The following is a 20,497-nucleotide window of genomic DNA, read 5'->3' on the forward strand; positions in this document are numbered from 1 at the left end:
CGAACAGCTGAAGTTCAAAGTGCAAACTGATCTACTGTCATCTTTAAAGAAGAACATTTTAAAGTACAGTTACTGTTTACATTCTGACATGACGGTTTCTGAGCTGCAGAACAGACACACAGACAGACAGACAGACAGACACAGACAGACACACAGACACACAGACACAGACAGACAGACACACAGACACAGACACAGACAGACACACAGACAGACACACAGACACAGACAGACACACAGACAGACAGACACAGACACACAGACAGACAGACACACAGACACACAGACAGACACAGACACACACACAGACACACAGACACAAACAGACACACAGACACAGACACACACAGACACACAGACACAGACAGACACACAGACAGACACACAGACACAGACACAGACAGACACACAGACAGACACACACACACACACACACAGACAGACACACAGACAGACACACAGACACAGACACACACACAGACACAGACACACACACAGACACACAGACAGACACACAGACAGACACACAGACACAGACAGGTCCTCATCATGTTTGTTTGTGTTCTCATAGTAATATTGCCTCAGTTCTGTTACCGACACCGAAAACCTTCAGCTGAATGTGAGTCCGGCTCTACGAGTCTCTGACACGTGTCCTAACCTCTACAGCTGGATGAAGCCAGAGTAGAAACAGTCCGGCGGTGGTTCTGAGGTCTGGTCTGGCTCCAGCCCCGCCCCCCCAATGGCGTGGCCTTTGAGGTGTCCGTTGAGCGAGCGTTTGGCCTGGAAGCTCTTCCCGCAGATCCTGCAGCTGTAGGGTTTCTCCCCAGTGTGGATCAGCATGTGTCTCTTCAGGTCCACGTCCTGCATGAAGCCCTTCCCGCAGCACTGACACAGGAAGCGTCGCTCCTTGTTGTGGAAGCGGACGTGTGTGTCCAGCGTCTGTTTCTGGGTGAAGCCCTTTCCACAGAGGCTGCAGGAGAACGCCCGCTCACCTGTGTGGATTTTCAGGTGCGTCCTCAGGTTGCCTCTCTGGTTGAAGGCCTTCCCGCAGAAGCTGCAGGTATAGGGTTTCTCTCCGGAGTGGATCCTCAGGTGCATCTGCAGCGCCGCCTGAGCCGGGAAGCTCTTTCCGCACACATCACATGTGTTTCCGATCTCGCGGTGGGAGCGCAGGTGAGCGGTGAGGCTGTCGGCGGACTCGTACTGGTGTCCACAGAGTCCACAGCAGCAGTCCGGGTCCTGCAGGTGAGTCTCCACGTGTTTCACCAGAAAGCTCCTCTTGTCGAAGGCATTCCTGCACACTTTGCAGCGGTGGGTTGGCGCCGAGCCGCGGCGTCTCTTCGGCTTGTCAGCGGCGTCCCCCTGATGCGACACCATATGTCGCTGCAGACTGCGTCGCTTGCTGAAGTCCTGACCGCAGGTGCTGCAGGTGTGCACCTTCTCCTCGCCACCGTGCTCCTGCATGTGTCGCTCTAACGATGTCATGTGACAGAATGTGCGGCTGCACTCTTTACATTTGAAGGGTTTCTCGGGGGCGTGGACACGAATGTGGGAGTTCAGGTTCCCCTTCTGGCTGAACTTCTTGCCGCAGATGTCGCAGCTGTACGGTTTCTCTCCGGTGTGCAGGCGCACGTGCAGCTCCTGCGCCAGGATGGACTGGAAGGTTTTCCCGCAGAATGAGCAGGTTTTACTCGTCTCCTGGTGCGTTTTCAGGTGAGCTGCTAGCTCGTCAGCAGAGTCTATATGCTCGCCACAGAAGCCACAGCGACAGTCAGGGTCGTTGGCGCAGACCTGCAAGACGTGTTTGAGCAGGAAGCCTTTCCCCTGCAGAGAGCGGCCACACACCTGACAGACAAAACTCTGGGCCGGAGTCGAACGCTTCCGCTTGTTTCTAACAACAAGCAGCGGCCGTCCTCTCTTCTTCTTCCTTGGAGGTCTCACAGTCGGAATCTGTTCAGTCCAGTCGCTGTCTGGATCTGGATCGCTGGGGACGGCCGAGCTGCCCGGAGAGACGGGAGGGTGGGAAGGGGGAGAAGGAGAGCGAGGACTCAGCGGAGAGCAAGGCACTGGCAGAGAGGAGGAGTCGAGTTGTTCAGATTCCGTCTGGTTCAAGTTTGCAGGAGGCCGGAGGTCTGAGGGGGTCAGAGAGACACACACACCTGATCAACACACACACCTGATCACAAACACACACACACACACACACACACACCTGATCACACACACGCACACACACCTGATCAACACACACACACACACACACACACACACACACACACACACACACACACACACACACCTGATCCACACACACACGCACACACCTGATCCACACACACACCTGATCACACACACGCACACACACCTGATCAACACGCACACACACACACCTGATCAACACACAGGGACTTCATGGTGCGTTCAGGTCCACGTTAAAGTCTGTACTTGAATCATCTCAGGTTGTTTAAACAGTAATGTTATTGTTGTCTCTGGCTTCTTTCATGACATCACTTTTAATAATAAGATGATAAAATCAGAATGATAATATTGTTTTTATATAAAGTTGTTGTCAGACTCCACCATGTTGTACAACAGAGGAACATCACAGCACTCTCTCACTCATCACTGTAGCTCATTAAATATGCAGAGTACTGAGAAAAGGCACCAGAGGAGACTGGACCCACAGTGAAGGTACAAAACCTCACTGAGCAGAAACATCTCCAAGAGACGTCAGTTCACTCGTGATGTCATCGTGACGTCATAGTGACGTCCTTACAGGGTTCAAAATAAAGTTTTTATGACGCCAAATGTTACTTCATGCAGCAAAAACTACAGCGAGGATTCAAACCCTGGACCTGGGCCTGGACCTGTGCCTGGACCTGTGCCTGGGCCTGTGCCTGGGCCTGGACCTGGACCTGGACCTGGACCTGGGCCTGGGCCTGGACCTGTGCCTGGGCCTGTGCCTGGGCCTGGGCCTGTGCCTGGGCCTGGACCTGGGCCTGGACCTGGACCTGTGCCTGGGCCTGGACCTGGACCTGTGCCTGGGCCTGTGCCTGTGCCTGGGCCTGGGCCTGGGCCTGTGCCTGGACCTGTGCCTGGGCCTGTGCCTGGGCCTGGACCTGGACCTGGGCCTGGGCCTGGACCTGGGCCTGGGCCTGTGCCTGGGCCTGGACCTGGACCTGGACCTGGGCCTGGGCCTGGGCCTGGGCCTGGGCCTGGACCTGTGCCTGGGCCTGTGCCTGGGCCTGGGCCTGTGCCTGGGCCTGGACCTGGGCCTGGACCTGGACCTGTGCCTGGGCCTGTGCCTGTGCCTGGGCCTGGGCCTGGGCCTGGACCTGGGCCTGGACCTGGGCCTGTCGTCTGAATGAGGCGTGAACTTTATCAGGAGGAGAACTACTCATCAGCTTCATCACACTCCGTGTTTGATCATCCAACCTGGGAACATAACGTTTCTACCTGCTGACGGTTGGACGATCTTCTCTCAGATGTTTCTGCTCAGGACCTGTTCGAATGTCAGCGTCTCCCTGCAGGTGAGCGAAGCTCCTCCTCCACCTGACGCACTCGGCTTGAATTTATTCTCACAGGATGTGATTTAAACAATGTAACCGTTTAGTTTATTTACTACGGTAACTATAACAACAAAGAGTAATCTGACTTCCATCCAGTCACTGTGCTGACAGGGCTTTTATTTTGAAGTGGAGCGGAAGTGTGAGTCGGTGCATGTGTGCGGCGCTCCGGGTGCTCCGGGCTCCTCTCCGGGTCCGGGACTGACCTGCTCTGTGCAGCTTCACTTGGGGCTTCAGCACGGCATCGAGCAGCCTCCTCTGGCGGCAGATCTCCCGCTCTGACCGCTCCACTCTGTCTTCGTACTCCGCCACGGTTTCCTCCAACAGAGCGACGATCTCCTCCGCAGCCGCCGTCAGCCGCTCGGTGAGCAGCGCTCTCAGCGCCGGGAGTTCAGCCGCTTCTTCTCCTTTTTCCACCTGCAGCAGAAAGTCTTCAGCGGCGGCGCTCATCCGCTCATGGACCGACACCCGCAGCAGCTGCACGGCCCCGCACATCGTCCTCCTCTGGGCCGAACAAAGAGAGCCAGCGGGGACGTAAACACACACACGGAGTTCCGCGACGACGACGCTTCGCTGTGAGGAGAGCGAAGCGGAGCGGAGCCGGAGCGGCGAACAGCGAACCCTGCTGGACCGGAGGAGAACAGCTGGTTTATTCACGGTGATTAATAACACAACAATCATCGTCAATATAATGATATAAATGACACGAGTCACCGGCTGGATGTTCACTACAGCACATCATTTATTATTTAAATACATTTTACATTTGTTCCATTCAGAAATAATAAATCCAGACTTCACTCAAACATCACTCTGTCTCACTACACCAGCTGGAGGACACTTTGTGTCTCAGCTGTTTGTGTTGTTTGTTTATGTTTATTTTTTATTATATTCACACACACACACACACACACACACACACACACAGACACACTGTCAGCACTGTAAATGAGGTTATAATAAGAGATGAGCAGTGGTGGATTGTAGAGTTCGTACTTGAGTATTTCCATTTTCTGCAACTTTATACTCCCACTCCCCTGCATGTTCCTGATTTAACTACAGTCATCAGATAAATGCAGTGGAGTGGGAGTATAAAGTTGCAGAAAATGGAAAGTACCTCAAATTTGTACTTAGTTACATTTCATCAATTTAAATAACGTTGTCAATGCAGTACTTTTAATTTTAGCAGTAACTTTTTCTGCTGTTTTTTCTTTTCGTACAATAAAGTTTATTTAAAAGAAAAAAACGTCGCTGTTGCCATGAGACCGTTGCTAGGACACAGCAAACCGCGCCGCCATTTCAGCGGGTCAAAGAGAGACAGACACACAGACAAGACAGAGAGACACAGACAAGACAGAGAGACACAGACAGACAGAGAGACACAGACAGACAGAGACACACACAGACAGACAGAGAGACACAGACAGACAGAGACACACACAGACAGAGACACACACAGACAGGCAGACAGACCGGCGGATGGAGATCGTCCATGTCTACACGAAGCTCCGCAGTGAGTTCGGCCGGGAGTGTCTCTTCTCGGACCGGCCCGCTGAGCTGCTGGTGGACGTCCCTCCGGACCCAAGTCTGGCTCTGCAGTTCATCCAGAAAACCCACCGGGACCAGGCGGTGCAGGCCTGCAGGGACATGTCCGAGCACCAGGTGAGCTGCAGCTGTCTCACCTGCACGTTACCGTTTCACAAGACTTCTGTAACGTTACCGCCATGTAACGTTACTTTGGGTCTCCTGGGGGAAGTTCATACTTCCTGACCGGTGGTGGAGGATCCTTTACTACAGTAAGAGTACTATTACCACACTGTAATACTCTGAAATACTCCGTTACAACCAGAAGTCCTATACAGAAAGGATGGAGATGTTCCATTAGACTAGTCACCACATCACCAGACTCCCTTAACAAATGTAGTGATTTAAGAGTTGTTGAGTTAAAACAAACTCTCTAACGTAGTGAAACTCTGTCTCTGACAGACTCTGAATCATTGTCTCCTTCTTGTAAATTCAGCATTAAATGAAAACAGTCAGTTGTTTGTTTCCTTGTAGAAAGTGTCAGTTTGTGGCAGCATGGCTGTACCAGCCTGTCTGCTTCTGTGTCTAAAGTGCTAAAGTCTGACCTGCCAACATTTAGCAGCTGTTTGAACACACTGTTTACACTGATTTCACCATTTACACTCAATTTATGAAAGAAGAAACATTTTATTGATCTAAACATGTCACATTTTACAAACACACTAAACAGTAACCAGTATAGGCGACTTCTTTGTCCCCAGACTCCCTTAACAAATGTGTCTAGTGAGTTGTTGAGTTGGAGACACTTTATAAACTGTGTGAAACTCTGTCTCTGACTGATTCTGACTTATTTGTTCCTTCTTGTAAATTCAGCAAATGTTCTACATGAACTTCTTTCTGTCTTTGAGTAGAAACATGGAGTCTGTTTGTCTCAGTGATGGACTGGTTTGTTTCATATAGGGCAGGAAGTGACATCACATCACAGGTGGTCAGAAACAACACAAACTGCCCTTCACTTCTATAAAGGTGAAGCCCTCAGGTGTGACTGATGTCACCTCAGGTGTTCCTGTGTGTCTGCAGGTGAACACGGAGCGCTTTGAGTCTGACAGCTGTGGGATAAACCACGTGGAGGGGGGGTGGCCTAAAGACGTCAACCCTCAGGAGATGGAGCAAACAATCCGTTTCAGGAAGAAGGTGGAGAAAGACGAGAGCTTCATCAACAGCATCCTGCAGCTGGGAAGTGTAAGATCCACGATCCAAATCAGACCACTTGAGACCACATCAATCCACTTCAGACCACCTCAGACCTCATAGATCCACTTCAGACCTCATAGATCCACCTCAGACCACATAGATCCACTTCAGACCTCATAGATCCACTTCAGACCACATAGATCCACTTCAGACCACATAGATCCACCTCAGACCACATAGATCCACTTCAGACCACCTCAGACCTCATAGATCCACTTCAGACCACATAGATCCACTTCAGACCTCATAGATCCACTTCAGACCACATAGATCCACTTCAGACCACATAGATCCACCTCAGACCTCATAGATCCACTTCAGACCACATAGATCCACTTCAGACCTCATAGATCCACTTCAGACCACATAGATCCACTTCAGACCACATAGATCCACCTCAGACCACATAGATCCACTTCAGACCTCATAGATCTCCTCACTGACTCTGTATTTGTTGAAATGAGCCATGTCGCTGTTATGATCAGAGGGGCGTGTCCACGGTAACAGCCTTGCCTCTAGTTGTGATGTCACTGCGCGCTGTGTGATGTCATCATGTGTTTGTCACTCAGGCGATGGAGCACTGCATCAGACAGAACAATGCTGTGGACATCTACCAGGAGTACTTTGAGGACGAAGAGGAAGTGGAGGAGAGTCAGGAGCCGCCGTCTGCCAAGACCATCAACGTCTTCAGGTAACAGCTGACATCACAGAGTGTCAGACAGGTAACAGCTGATATCACATTTCTTCTCACCTGTGTGTCTGCAGAGATCCTAACGAGCTGAAGCGGACCGTCACCGGTCTGTCGTGGCATCCTGACGGCGGCAGGAAGCTGGCGGCAGCCTACTCCTGCCTGGAGTTCCAGAAGACCTCCAGAGACACGAGCCTGGACTCGTACATCTGGGACGTTGGTGAGACAGGCAGCAGCTGGATTAGACCTCCTCAGAGTCCTCCGAGTTCCTAGAGCCCTCAGAGTTCTCAGAGTCCTCAAGTTCCTCAGAGTCCTCAGTGTTCTCAGAGTCCTCAGAGTTCTTAGAGCCCTCAGAGTTCTCAGAGTCCTCAAGTTCCTCAGAGTCCTCAAGTTCCTCAGAGTCCTCAGGTTCTTCAAAGTCCTCAGGTTCCTCAGAGTCCTCAGAGTTCTCAGAGTCCTCAGGTTCTTCAAAGTCCTCAGAGTTCTCAGAGTCCTCAATGTCCTCAAGTTCCTCAGAGTTCTCAGAGTTCTCAGAGTCCTCAGGTTCTTCAAAGTCCTCAGAGTTCTCAGAGTCCTCAGGTTCTTCAAAGTCCTCAGTGTCCTCAGAGTCCTCAGAGTTCTTAGAGCCCTCAGAGTTCTAAGAGCCCTCAGAGTCCTCAAGTTCCTCAGAGTCCTCAGTGTTCTCAGAGTCCTCAGGTTCTTCAAAGTCCTCAGGTTCCTCAGAGTCCTCAGAGTTCTCAGAGTCCTCAGGTTCTTCAAAGTTCTCAGAGTTCTCAGAGTCTTCAGAGGTCTCAGAGTCCTCAGTGTTCTCAGAGTCCTCAGGTTCGTCCAATCACACCTGGATTTGTTTGTGTTGCAGAGAACCCGAACAGACCTGAGATGACCCTGAAGCCGGCGTCTCCTCTCGTCTGTCTCGACTACAACCCCAAAGATTCCCACACTCTGGTGGGAGGCTGCTACAACGGACAGATCGGTAGGTTCAGGTCCAGGCTGATGGACAGGTGAGTCTGTATCTGACTAGGTTTACTCACCTGTGGGCATGCTTGTTTTAGCGTACTGGGACACTCGGAGAGGCAGTCAGCCGGTGGAGGTGTCCTCTGTGGAACATAGCCACAGAGACCCCGTCTACAAGATCATCTGGCTGCAGTCCAAGACTGGGACAGATGCCTTCTCTGCCTCCACGGACGGACAGGTAGACGGATGTTGGATAGGTAGACAGGTGAAGGACAGGTAGACAGGTGTTGGACTGGTAGACAGTTGATGGACAGGTAGACAAATGAAGGACAGGTAGACAGGTGTTGGACAGGTGGTTGACACACTGTAAACCCGAATAAGTTACCAGAACTAAAAAAAATTGAGGCAATCGATTGCCTCATTTTTTTTATGTTGGTATTTGCCTTAACAGAAAACTGTAAGTCATATTAACTGCAAATATTTGAGTTGACTTAATGAGCACTTTTAATTTAACTGCTATCAAAAGGTATAAACCTTTTGATAGCAGTTAAATTAAAAGTGCTCATTAAGCTAACTTAATACATCTAAAAGGAGAAATAAAACAGACCATACATGGAAACTGTATGGGTTGACTAAACAAAGGTAAATCTTAAAACATGTTAGTATTATGATGAGCTGTTTACATAATACACAGTAGTATCTGTTAGTTACTTAAGGAGACTCACTGTGCAGGTTCTGAAAACTCCAGAGACGTCCTCGCGCAGATACACAGGACGGGCATGGAGAACAGTAGTGCGCTTGGTGTGGATGTCATGCATTTCCTATTTCCAGATAAAAACAGAATTGTATATAGTGAAGAGTTTACTGAACAAAGCTGATTTTAAACAGTCAAATCAGAACCCATGTCCACAAATAACCTGTTCACATCTTAAATGCAATCAGACAAATAGCAATCACGACTAATTGCAAAATTCAAACAGCTCATTTGAATTACTGAACCTGTCCAATGTTCCACTGGTTCAACCATTGAAATGTGTAAGAATCTATTTATCTGTTCATCATGGATTTTTAAAATCTCAGCCAGGGCATCTGCTGTCTTCCCAGTTTTTGATGCCTTCTGTCTGAATAAGGTCATCAGTCGAGGAAGATGGCGGTCAAGCTCAGCATAGAATGCGTTGGGCAGGTTCTGATCCGTAATCCGCTGGAAGAATCTCACACACATTTATAAAGCAGCAAATAGCTGCCAAATGAGTAAGAGTTACACTTTTCACTTTAAAGAGAGAGCTCATCCATATAACCTCAGACTCTATTTTGAGAGCAGGCCAGAGATCCATGAGCTCGTTCACTGGTGGGCAGGACATCACTATGGTCTGTCGGCGCAGAGGAAATGTGGTCTCCATCATCTTTCTGATGATCATGTTGGAAACACAAACAACTTGATATATCAATAAGTGAATTACTACTAGCTTACCAAAACATGGTCATGGACTACAGCTAACACTTTAAAATGACAACATGTTTTCCTCAAAACTATTTGTTTTTATAGCGTCTATAGATGGAAAATAGCTTAAGTAAACTTGGTTTAGTAGTTGGTTAGTTAATTAGTTTTAACATATTTTTAAGACAAATCTTGAATGAAATTTTGGACTCACTTGTAGATCTTTCTTTTTTGCAACATTGTCTGAGAAAAAAACAAAACAAAAATTAATTGTATTTATTGGTATTAGGTATATTTTATATTAGAGAGAGAGAGAGAGAGAGAGATACAAAATGGATTACCTGGTATCTTTATCACATCCCTAGTTGTCTTCCTTTACTCTGTCGTAACTTCTTGAAACTGGAAGAGAGATGCAAAGGCATAAACTGATTATAATTAAAAAGCATCCAAACAGTGTCAAATTATAAATACTTCCATTTATATTTTTTTCCATGTTAATGATCAATCCCCAAAGTGTGAATGCATCGCCAGTCAAGCTACTAAAGCCATCAAGCAAATTTAAATTTACTGTAAATAATGCAGCAGTGCTTGAACTTAAACTGCATTTCTAGGTGTAATGACCGAATATAAACAAAAACATATTGAGACCGTTGCGCAAACGCACCAGCGCGTACGCCGACCTCGGGGGTTAACTCAACCAAGTATCCGCACATATAGTTTAAAATGCTGGCGTTTCTAACAAGAAAACGGCTTGAAAACAATCTCACTGCACGCAGGTACCTCTGCTGTGTGTGACTGCTGGCACAGCGGGGTTGGTTGCACCATGAGACATGAGAGGGGGGTTCAATTACATTTTATAAAGATTAAAACACTTTGTTTTATGCTCTAGTCGATTGCCTATACCCCCCTATGCCAAGAGCCGGCCCTGCCACCTCCTCTAGGACAAGTTTCCAACATTTTAAACTGCCTCATTACAACAGTTAACACACAACTGAACACCTGCTAGGCTTGCTAGCACAATGTTTCCTTCTGGAAGCGTGGCAAAGCACATAAAAAACACGGACCCGCCATTTCTGCAATTTTTTTTGACATGCACCCAAAATACAACAAAATGTTAGTATATTAACAATATATGAACATTCAAAACTTACAGTAGTAAGTCCAGTGAGTTGTTGTTTGTTTTATTATGATTGCAATTTATTTGTTATGATCGATTTTACTTATTTTGATGAAGCACTTTGACATTTTATTGTATTTTAGCATGTGCAAGGCCTATTATTAAATTCCACTTATTTAAAATAATAGAAATAAGAAGACTTTACCATTCTTATATGTAGGTCTACTTAATTCTATTAAGTTGTACTTAAGATGTGTTTTTAAGTTATGCTTACTTAATAAAGAAATAGTTCAATTTAATCAAACATTATTAGTATAAATTACTCAAAAAAACTAAAGAACATGTTACACAAACTTGACACAATTAAGTTAGTAGAACTTATTTAAAACTTTGAGTATACATATACAGTATATGACGAGGTGTTGGACAGGTAGACAGTGTTTCAGGTTTAAAACTGTCTCTGTCCCTGTGAGGTCCTGTGGTGGGACGTCCGCAGGCTGAGTGAGCCAACAGAGTGTCTGGTTCTGGACCCGAGCAGAGAGGGACACCTGGACCGAGCTTTAGGGGGCATGTCTCTGGAGTTTGAGTCCACCATGGTGAGTGTCACTTGTTTAAAACACATTAGAGAAGGTATACACTCGTCTTCAGGGGAGGACAGCTGTTTGTAGTTCTGTCTCCGTCTCAGTGTGTCTCTGTCCTCATTGTCTCTCCAGCCCACTAAGTTCATGGTGGGAACGGAACAGGGTGTGGTGGTGTCCTGTAACAGGAAGGCGAAGACGCCTGCGGAGAAGATCGTGTGTACGTATGACAGTCACCACGGACCCGTCTACGCCCTGCAGAGGAACCCCTTCTTCCCCAAGAACTTCCTCACTGTGGGGGACTGGACTGCTCGCATCTGGTCTGAGGACATTAAGGAGTCGTCCATCATGTGGACCAGGTAGGACTCAGACACACCAACGGGATGTTACATCATCACCTCTGATCAGCGTCAAAGAATCAGAATTAAGGAGAGATGAAGTCTTCATGATTCATCTGTCTCCTCTCGACGTGTCCTGTCCCATTCCGTCTGGTTTGATCTGATTTTATCCTGTTTTGATTAAGATTGGCTTTATTTAGTCATACAAGACGTCTCATCTCATCTCTCATCTCATCTCATCACAGTCATACTACGAAGTTGGCCCTAAGGCTACAAAATTACTAGCAAAGAAAATACGCAAAAAAAAAGGAAATCGATGCTGCTTTTCAGTCGTATTATAAGAACCTGTATTCGCAGCCAATGCTAGAAACTAAAGAAAATATAATAACCTTTCTAAATTCCCTAGATCTACCTACAATCGGAGATCATCAAAATAAATGTTTAACATCACAGATTACAGAAAAAGAACTGGAAACAGCACTGAACAAACTTAAAAATAATAAGACACCAGGAAGCGACGGACTACCAGCGGAAAGGTACAACATATTTAGAGAAGAGCTGAATCCAATACTTCTTAACTCTTTTAATTGGACATTAGAAAGCTCAAACACAGAATACCAATTGATTGGTCTCAAAAAGTAATTAAATATTTGGGGATTTGGTTGACATATTGTCCTAATGATTTGTACAAAAAAAAAACTATGAAACTGTAAACAAAAAAATTAAAGAAGATCTTGGTAACTGGTCAGCTTTTCTACTAAGCTTCAGTGCAAAAATCGACATTATAAAAATGTCTATTTTACCTAAACTATTACATCTATTTATGTCACTGCCAATTAAAATTCCAAACAGTCAATTTCAGGAATGGGACAAGCAAATTTCACGTTTTATTTGGAGAGGGAAAAAACCAAGGATTAGATACAGCACATTGACTATTAATAAAGAAAGAGGTGGTATGTCTCTCCCTAATCTCAGGGATTATTACCATTCTGCCCAGTTAAAATATGTGGTCCTCTGGTGTGATAGTGGTTATGAGGCAAAATGGAAGGACATGGAAAGGGAATGCAGGGGCATCCCCATACAGGCAATGATTGGTGATAACAAATTAATGACAACCTTTCAAGAACATTTGAGCCCATTTGTCTCTTTTACATTACACACCTGGTTTGGGGTTGTGAAGCAATTCAATTTCTGGAACCAATTGAAAAAAATCAGATGGGTTGGACACGACACAGATTTTAAACAGAATGGTATGGACTCTAGGTTTAAGTACTGGACAAATAAAGGTATTACTGCCTATTGTTATATAATGGAAAAAAATACGCTGCAAAGTTTTCAAGCACTGAGAGAAAAATACAACTTAGAAAATCTGGATTTATTTTAGATATTTACAAGTACGTCAATATTTTATGAAAGAAATCCGGGAAAATGAAACTGCGGACTCAAACGAAATAATACAACTAATAATACGGGCATATAATGGTACCTGTCAATCTGCTATTTCAAGGCTTTTCCAAGGCATTGCAAAGAGCAGAGATAATACCACAACATACATCAAAGAGAGATGCGAGAGAGAATTAAATTACAAAATAACCTGTGAACAATGGGATAATATGTGTGATGCTGTTTTTTCTACTTCTTGTTCGATGTATTGGCGTGAATTCTGTTGGAAGAACCTTGTTCGTTTTTTTGTTACACCTAAAATGAAATCATATTCAATAGCAACGGTTCACACATGCTGGAGAAAGTGTGGAAATGACGAGGCAAGCCACTACCACATCTTTTGGAGATGCCCAGGACTGCGGCCTTTTTGGGATGATATTGTGAAAACCATACAACGCATACTGGGACAGCAGATTCCTCTGCCATTTACAACTCTTTATCTAGGTGATTTACCAGACGGGATGGCAGAAAATGATAGATACCTCTTAAAAATAATGTCCGCAGCAGCAAAAAAAACAATCACCCGTAAGTGGCTGCAGTCAGACCCACCCACAGCCTCTGACTGGTTAGAGGTCATTAAAGAAATTCACCAGATGGAGAGATTAACCTTCCTGCTCAGACTAAAAAGAGACCTGTATTATGCAAGATGGACAAACAAGTGATTGTTCAGGTAGTGCTCGAGTTAAACAGTCTGATGGCTGTGGGGATAAATGATGTCCTCCCCGTCCTTTGCCTCCAGGTTCATCTTGTTCCATTTCATCTCGTCTTTTTATCTTTCTGTCTTGTGTCCAGTCGTCCTGGACGATCCAGCCTGTCTTCTTTCATCTCATTCTATCTCCACGTCTCATCTCGTCTCTCCCCGTCCTGTCTCATGTCACCTCAGTCTGTTTCATCTGACAGTGTCTCTCTTTGTCTTGAGTCGTCCTGTTCCGTTTGTCCCGACCTGTCTCCACGTCTTCATCCTGCTCAAACAGACTTAAGCTCTGACTGTCTCTGTCCTCTTTGTGTCTCAGGTATCAGATGTCCTACCTGACGGACGCCTGCTGGAGTCCAGTCAGACCTTCCGTCTTCTTCACTGTGAAGATGGATGGCGTGCTGGACATCTGGGACATCTTGTTCAAACAGAACGACCCCACGCTGAGTCTCAAGGTGTGTCCGTCTCACCTGTGAACTGAGACTCGTCTTTCAATCAGTTTTGATCTGACTCACTTGCAGGTTTCTGTTCTTGTGTGTGTTGGTGCTCAGGTGTGTGACGAGGCCCTGTACAGCCTGCGGCTTCAGGATAACGGCCGTCTGGTGGCTTGCGGCTCTCAGCAGGGCAGAGCCACGCTGCTGGAAATCTGCTCTGGACTGTCAACGCTCCAGAAGAATGAGAAGAGTCTCCTCGCTGCCGTAAGAGTCCTCTGTCAGACCTGAGACCTCTGTCAGACCTGAGTCCTCTGTCAGACCTGAGACCTCAGTCAGACCTGAGACCTCTGTCAGACCTGAGACCTCTGTCAGACCTGAGACCTCAGTCAGACCTGAGACCTCTGTCAGACCTGAGTCCTCTGTCAGACCTGAGACCTCTGTCAGACCTGAGTCCTCTGTCAGACCTGAGACCTCAGTCAGACCTGAGACCTCTGTCAGACCTGAGACCTCAGTCAGACCTGAGTCCTCTGTCAGACCTGAGACTATTCAAAGGAAAATATAGTTGATATGAGGCCAGAAATATCAAAACATTACAAACACATTGATACAGAACATGACGTGATCGTCTCTGTACAGAGTTTGTAAAGTAAAACTTTATTGATAAAGAAGCAGATTGACAAAGTAAAGATGATAAAATCAGAATGAATCAGAATTTGTTCTCACTGATCAGTCGATCCATCTGCAGATGTTTGAACGAGAGACGAAGCGAGAGAAGATCCTGGAGGCTCGACAGAGGGAGCTCCGTCTGAAGGAGAGGAGTCGTTCTGAGCAGAGCAGAGAGGAGGACGCGGGACGAGACGACGGAGACGACCATCCTGATCAACTGATCAGCAGAGCAGAGACAGACTTTTACAGTGTGGTGGAGACGGAGACGAGGAGAAGGAGGGACAGGGAGGAGCAGAGCAACCGGGTCAGAGTCTGACTGCACCTCCTGCTGTTACTGCTGCTGTCCTCCTGTCTTCCTTTACTTCTGTCCTCCCTTACTTCTGTCGTCCTGTTCTCCTTTACTTTCTGTCCTCCCTTACTTCTGTCGTCCTGTTCTCCTTTACTTTCTGTCCTCCTTTACTTCTCCTCTCCTCACTCCTCTCTCTCTCATTTCCGTTTCCGATGAGCGTGAGTGGTTGGTGGTGGTGGATGTGGATGTGTGAGCGGCGCGGAGCTTTGAATTGTTTGCTGTCCCTGTTTATCCTGTCCTCACCTGTCCTATGTGCATGATCAGGTAAGCTTTGTGATACTTCTACTGAGTGTTGATCGACTGATCGGTGGTTTGTCTGGTGGTTTTTGGAGGGATGGCGTCCGCCGAGACGCCACCTCCGTCTATCCGGCAGGGAGTGCGGATAGTCTCGCCGGATAGTAGCGTTAGTGTGGAGGAGGTTTTGTTGGCTGCTGGCGAGCAGGTGGGACATGACAGACTCTGCTTTGCATCGCGGATGAACAAAGCAGTGGTTGTGTTCGTTAAAGAAGAGGCTCTGGTTCATCAGCTGGTGCAGAGCGGAGTGTTTGTCAGGGATCTGTTTGTGCAGGTGTTGCCGCTGTCCGCTCCCTCCACGCGGATCACCGTATCCGGGGTCCCGCCGTTCATTCCCAACGAGCTGCTGGAGAATGAGCTGCAGAGGTTCGGGAAGTTTGCTAGCAGTTTTAAAACGTTGAGTTTGGGGTGTAAAGACCCCAAACTGAAACACGTCCAGTCCCTGAGGAGGCTCCGCTGTGGCGCCGGGTCCGTGGCCGGTGGAGGTGCTGTGTCGTGGCTGGGGGCGCTGCGGTCCTGCCCAGCGGGCCCGAGGCCGGTGCAGACGGCGGTGTGGTGGCCAAAGCCGGCCCTGCTGGTGAACAGTCTAATGAAACTGACAGGGAGGAAGCGAGCCAGCCTGAGAGCCGGCAGGCTTCTGTGGCTGCAGAAAACCTGAGCGGCTCTCAGTGCGCAGCTGCTGAAGCCCAGGCAGAACATGTTGAGGAAGAAGCATCCACAAGTTTTATAGACACACACAACAGTGAGATCACTGGAGAGGGACTGGGTTTGTTCAGCAGCCAGGTGTCAGGGGAGGGAGATGATATGGAGTTTGACTCTGAGTCAGATACCATCTCTGATACCATCTCTGTAGGTGAAACATCCACTAAAGCCACAGACCTCTACTCTCTGGAAGAAATAAATAAGTTCCTGGATGAAACCTTTAAAAAATCTGTAAGAGTAAGTGCTTATTTCAGTGACACTTAGAAATTCATTAGATTGGTTGATGTCCTGAAAAGATTGGTCGGCTTTGACCTTTTGGACGAGAAAAAACGCTTTCACCTCAAAAAACATTTAACAACTTTGAAGAAAGCAACAAAAGGCAAAATGGTCAGAAGAAGGACCAGAAAGTGATACAAGATCATGAATCATCACATGATGGGTTTCTCTTTCCCCTGTTCTCTGCTAGCTTTCTCCTGTCTTTTCTCAAACCTCTTCATGCAGAGCCTAAAAATAGGGTCTCTTAACATCAATGGGGGGAGAGACGGATGAAAAAGGGCTCTGATTTCTGAAGTTTCCACATTAAAAAAGATAGATGTGTTGTTCCTGCAGGAAACGCATTCAAATCAAGCAAACGAAATAGACTGGAGCTTATAGTGGCAGGGTCCATGTGTCCTCAGTCATGGCACCAACTTCAGTGCAGGAGTAGCTGTTTTGTTTAGTACACCAGCAAATGCAACAGTTTTATCCTCCACTGAAGTTGTGAAGGGCCGGCTACTCATTGTACAGGCAGAAATACACAACAACGCGTTCTGCTTTGTCAATGTTTATGCTCCGAACCATGGAGCAGAGAGGGTAAGTTTCTTCAACCTGATGAAAAATGAGCTGAGGAACTACCAGCAGGACCAGCTCATCATCGGTGGAGATTTTAACTGCACATTAGATTTCACTGTAGACAGAACAAGTGAGGAACCTCATCCTCAGTCAGCCCAAAACCTCAATAACATCATCACACATCTGGATCTATTAGACCAATGGAGGGTAAAACATCCACAGTCCAGACAATACACATGGGTGAGGGTCAGTAACAACAGGGTCAGTGCTGCACGACTAGACAGGATCTACATTTCCCAAAACCTAAGCTCCAGACTAATTCACTGCCACATATACCCAGTTGGGTTCACTGACCACTATTTTGTCAACTTACTTTTTAACATCTCGCCAGGTGAAAGGGTTAAGTCCTACTGGTTTTTTAACAACAAGCTCCTGCAAGACATCACTTTTTGCCAGCATTTTCAGTGTTTGTGGCAAAGGTGGAGACTTTAGAAAGCTAACTTCAGTTCTCTGAAGCTGTGGTGGGAGGTGGGTAAGGCACAGATACGTGTCTTTTGCCAGCAGTACACCTCCCATTCAACTGCTAAGATCAAAGCAACAGTTCGGGAACTTGAGGCGAGCATAAAGAGCATGGAAGAGGAGTTACAGGGAGACTCTGATCCAACCAAAGGCCATCTGCTGAAGGAGAAGAGGCTGGCTTTGAGCTCCTTCCTACAGGAGAGAGTGAGGGGGGCTCTTGTAAGGTCTCGTTTCCTTCAGCTGAAGGACATGGACGCCCCAACCTCTTTCTTTTTCAACCAGGAGAGGTCGGTGGCACAGAGGAAACAGATGACCTGCCTTGAGCTGCCAGGAGGAAGTGTGACCACCAGCCCAGATGAGATGAGGAGCCACGCAATGGACTTCTACACAAATCTCTTTGGGGCAGAGCAATGCAGCATGGAGGGCTGTGAGGAGCTCCTGGAGGGGCTTCCACAGCTCAGCGAGGGAGAGAAAGCTGCTCTGGACTTTGAGCTGACTCTGGAGGAACTTACGGTTGCGGTCAACCAGATGGCATCGGGACGGGCACCAGGGATCGATGGGCTCTCCACTGACTTTTTTAAACACTTTTGGAATATTCTTGGACCTGATCTGCACTGTGTTCTGTTGGAGAGTTTCAGAACAGGACCTCTTCCTGTCTCCTGTCAGCGTGCAGTGCTTTCTCTGCTGCCAAAGAAAGGAGACCTGGCCTTACTGAAGAACTGGAGGCCAGTTGCTCTCCTTTGTACGGACTACAAGGTGCTTTCCAGAGCCTTATCAAACAGGCTTAAAGACATCCTGGACATAATTGTACACCATGATCAGACCTACTGTATTCCGGACAGGTCAATCATGGACAACATCTTTCTTATTCGTGACATAATAGATGTGTGCAAAGGTGATAATGTCAGTGTTGGTATTGTTTCCTTGGACCAGGAAAAAGCATTTGACAGGGTGGATCATGCATATTTGTTTTCTGCACTTCAGGCGTTTGGCATTGGTGATGGTTTTTTGGCTTGGGTGAGTTTGTTGTACAGGGATGCACAGTGTATGGTGAAGGTGGGGGCGGGGCTGAGTTGGCCAATCCCTGTGAAGTGTGGGATAAGGCAGGGTTGTCCCATCTCGGGCCAGCTGTACAGCCTAGCTATTGAGGCTCTACTGTGCAGGCTGAGAGATCGGCTCAGTGGTCTCTCACTGACCGGTACTTTCAAGCCTGAGTGGTTTTCCTGCCCTTTCTGCCTATGCAGATGATCTCAATATATTTGTCTCCAACCAGGGTGATGTTCAGGTTTTGAACGACACCCTGTCACTATATGAAAAGGCATCGGCACGGATGAATTGGACAAAAAGCAAAGCTTTGTGGGTCAGTCACGGTGAGCATCAAGCACTGCCAGGTCTGCCTGGAGGACTCGAATGGGGGAAAGAGGGATTGAAGGTGTTGGGAGTCTTTTTGGGCACAGAAGGCTTCCAGAAAAAGAATTGGGAGGGAGTGAAGGAGAAAGTGTGTGCTCGGTTGTCTAAATGGAAATGGTTGCTACCCCAGTTGTCATATAGGGGAAGAGTTCTGGTTGCCAATAACTTGGTTGCCTCGACCCTCTGGCATAAATTAATAGCACTGACACCACCGAGAGGCCTGATAGAGGACATCCAGAGAGCCATCCTGGACTTTTTTTGGTCTGGGAAACACTAGATCCTCTACCTACCTGTGGCTGAAGGGGGACAGGGACTGATCAGCGTCCAGTCTAAGATCGCTTCTTTATGACTGTGTCCCAAGCTGGTGCGACACGGCTTGCTGGCTGCTGAGAAGAGCTGGACGGCTCAACTATGATAAACACCTGTTCCTCTTAAAACCAGAAGAAATGGACCTAAGTGGATTGGCTCCTTTCTACACCTCGGTTCTGCAGGCTTGGCAGATGTCTAAGATCAAGCGTGACACTAAAGAGACTCCGGGACTGTGGCTGTTTGAGGAACCTCTGTTCTTCAACAGCTTTATCAGCACCAGGACTCTGCAGTCTGCCAGCCTGCGAGCCAATCTGAGAGGAGCTGGCTGCACCAAACTGGGCCATCTAATGAGGATGACGGCGACATCTCTGGACACTCTGAGGAACAACAGCAGCATCACCTCTATCAGGCTCATCAATAAAGTAGTGGAGGAGGTCTGTGCCGCCCTGCCTCTACACCTGAGAGAGACTGCAGAAGATTGCACGCTGTGGGATCAGTGGGGTGAGGAGTGCGAATACAGCTTCCCCTCTCTGTTCATCACCCCAGCTGTGGGGGAGTGGCAGGAGGGAGGAGGTCAGCTGCTGTCGTTCGAAACCCCTCACCTGGACAAGTTTCAGGCTGTGGGAAAGAAGGCACTGTATCACATCAGCGCCAAGACCCTAAACGTGCAGTCTCTGGCAGGGATGGCGGAGTCGAGGTGGACTCTGTTTTTTGGCCCAGATGTTTCCCCGAAAGGCAGCTGGCGGTCCCTGTACAAGCTGCCCGTTGAAAAACAGACAGCAGACCTCCAGTGGAGGATTGTGCACGGTGCGATAGCTACAAACAGATACAGAGCGCACCTTGATCCTGAGCTGAAGTCCCTCTAGACGTCCTCAGACAGCTGCTCTCAGAAGACCAGAGAGGACTAAAGTAGCTGGACAGTTTGACTTTGTCCTGTTTATGTTCTGAGTTTTATCTGAACGTGAAAATGTTTTCTTTCATCAGGAGAAAGACATCTGTGAGGAGAAAGACGTCTGTGAGGAGAAAGAAGTGAAAGATGAAGACACTTCAGAAACTGGACCGTCACAGTGAATGGAATCAGAATATTTGTTTTTTATTGTTGGACACAAACAGACACTGAAACTTGATTTAAATATTAAAGAAGTAAAGAATTGTGAGGGGAATGTGAATGTCTCACAGCTGCTCACATGATTAATGATCCATCAACTCATGGCTACATGTTGTAAATCCAACTGACAGTGTTCAGCGGTGTAATCTAAATTACAGGTGTCATTAATAAATAACAGAACATGTTCATCACATCCTAAGTTTGACAATAATATTTATGATTATTACACTATAATATTATAGAAATGCAATAAAAAACAATCTATCACTGACACAACTGTT

At 47.3% G+C, this 20,497-nt stretch overlaps 2 protein-coding genes across 2 annotated transcripts; one reads left to right on the forward strand and one right to left on the reverse strand.

Annotated features, from left to right (window-relative positions):
• Positions 1–8: 8 nt before the first annotated feature.
• On the reverse strand, positions 9–4,738 carry LOC311273074 (uncharacterized protein). The gene is made up of 2 exons (XM_084379948.1): positions 3,773–4,738; positions 9–2,132 (listed from the first exon to the last, which is right to left on the reverse strand). Exons 1-2 carry the CDS (start codon positions 4,245–4,247, stop codon positions 661–663), a joined length of 1,947 nt encoding a protein of 648 aa, XP_084236074.1. The 5' UTR covers positions 4,248–4,738; the 3' UTR covers positions 9–660.
• A 125-nt stretch (positions 4,739–4,863) lies between these two features.
• dnai2b (dynein, axonemal, intermediate chain 2b) lies at positions 4,864–20,262 on the forward strand. Its single transcript, XM_084379950.1, has 12 exons — positions 4,864–5,228; positions 6,171–6,332; positions 6,914–7,035; positions 7,110–7,252; positions 7,892–8,005; positions 8,085–8,224; positions 11,015–11,137; positions 11,255–11,478; positions 13,914–14,049; positions 14,146–14,292; positions 14,774–14,998; positions 20,093–20,262. The coding sequence occupies exons 1-12, from the start codon at positions 5,046–5,048 to the stop codon at positions 20,177–20,179; spliced, it is 1,806 nt and encodes a 601-aa protein (XP_084236076.1). The 5' UTR covers positions 4,864–5,045; the 3' UTR covers positions 20,180–20,262.
• Positions 20,263–20,497: the final 235 nt, after the last annotated feature.

This window comes from Pagrus pagrus, assembly GCF_965226575.1.
Source record: "Pagrus pagrus genome assembly, chromosome: 17".
NCBI classification, from domain to species: Eukaryota; Metazoa; Chordata; class Actinopteri; order Spariformes; family Sparidae; genus Pagrus; species Pagrus pagrus.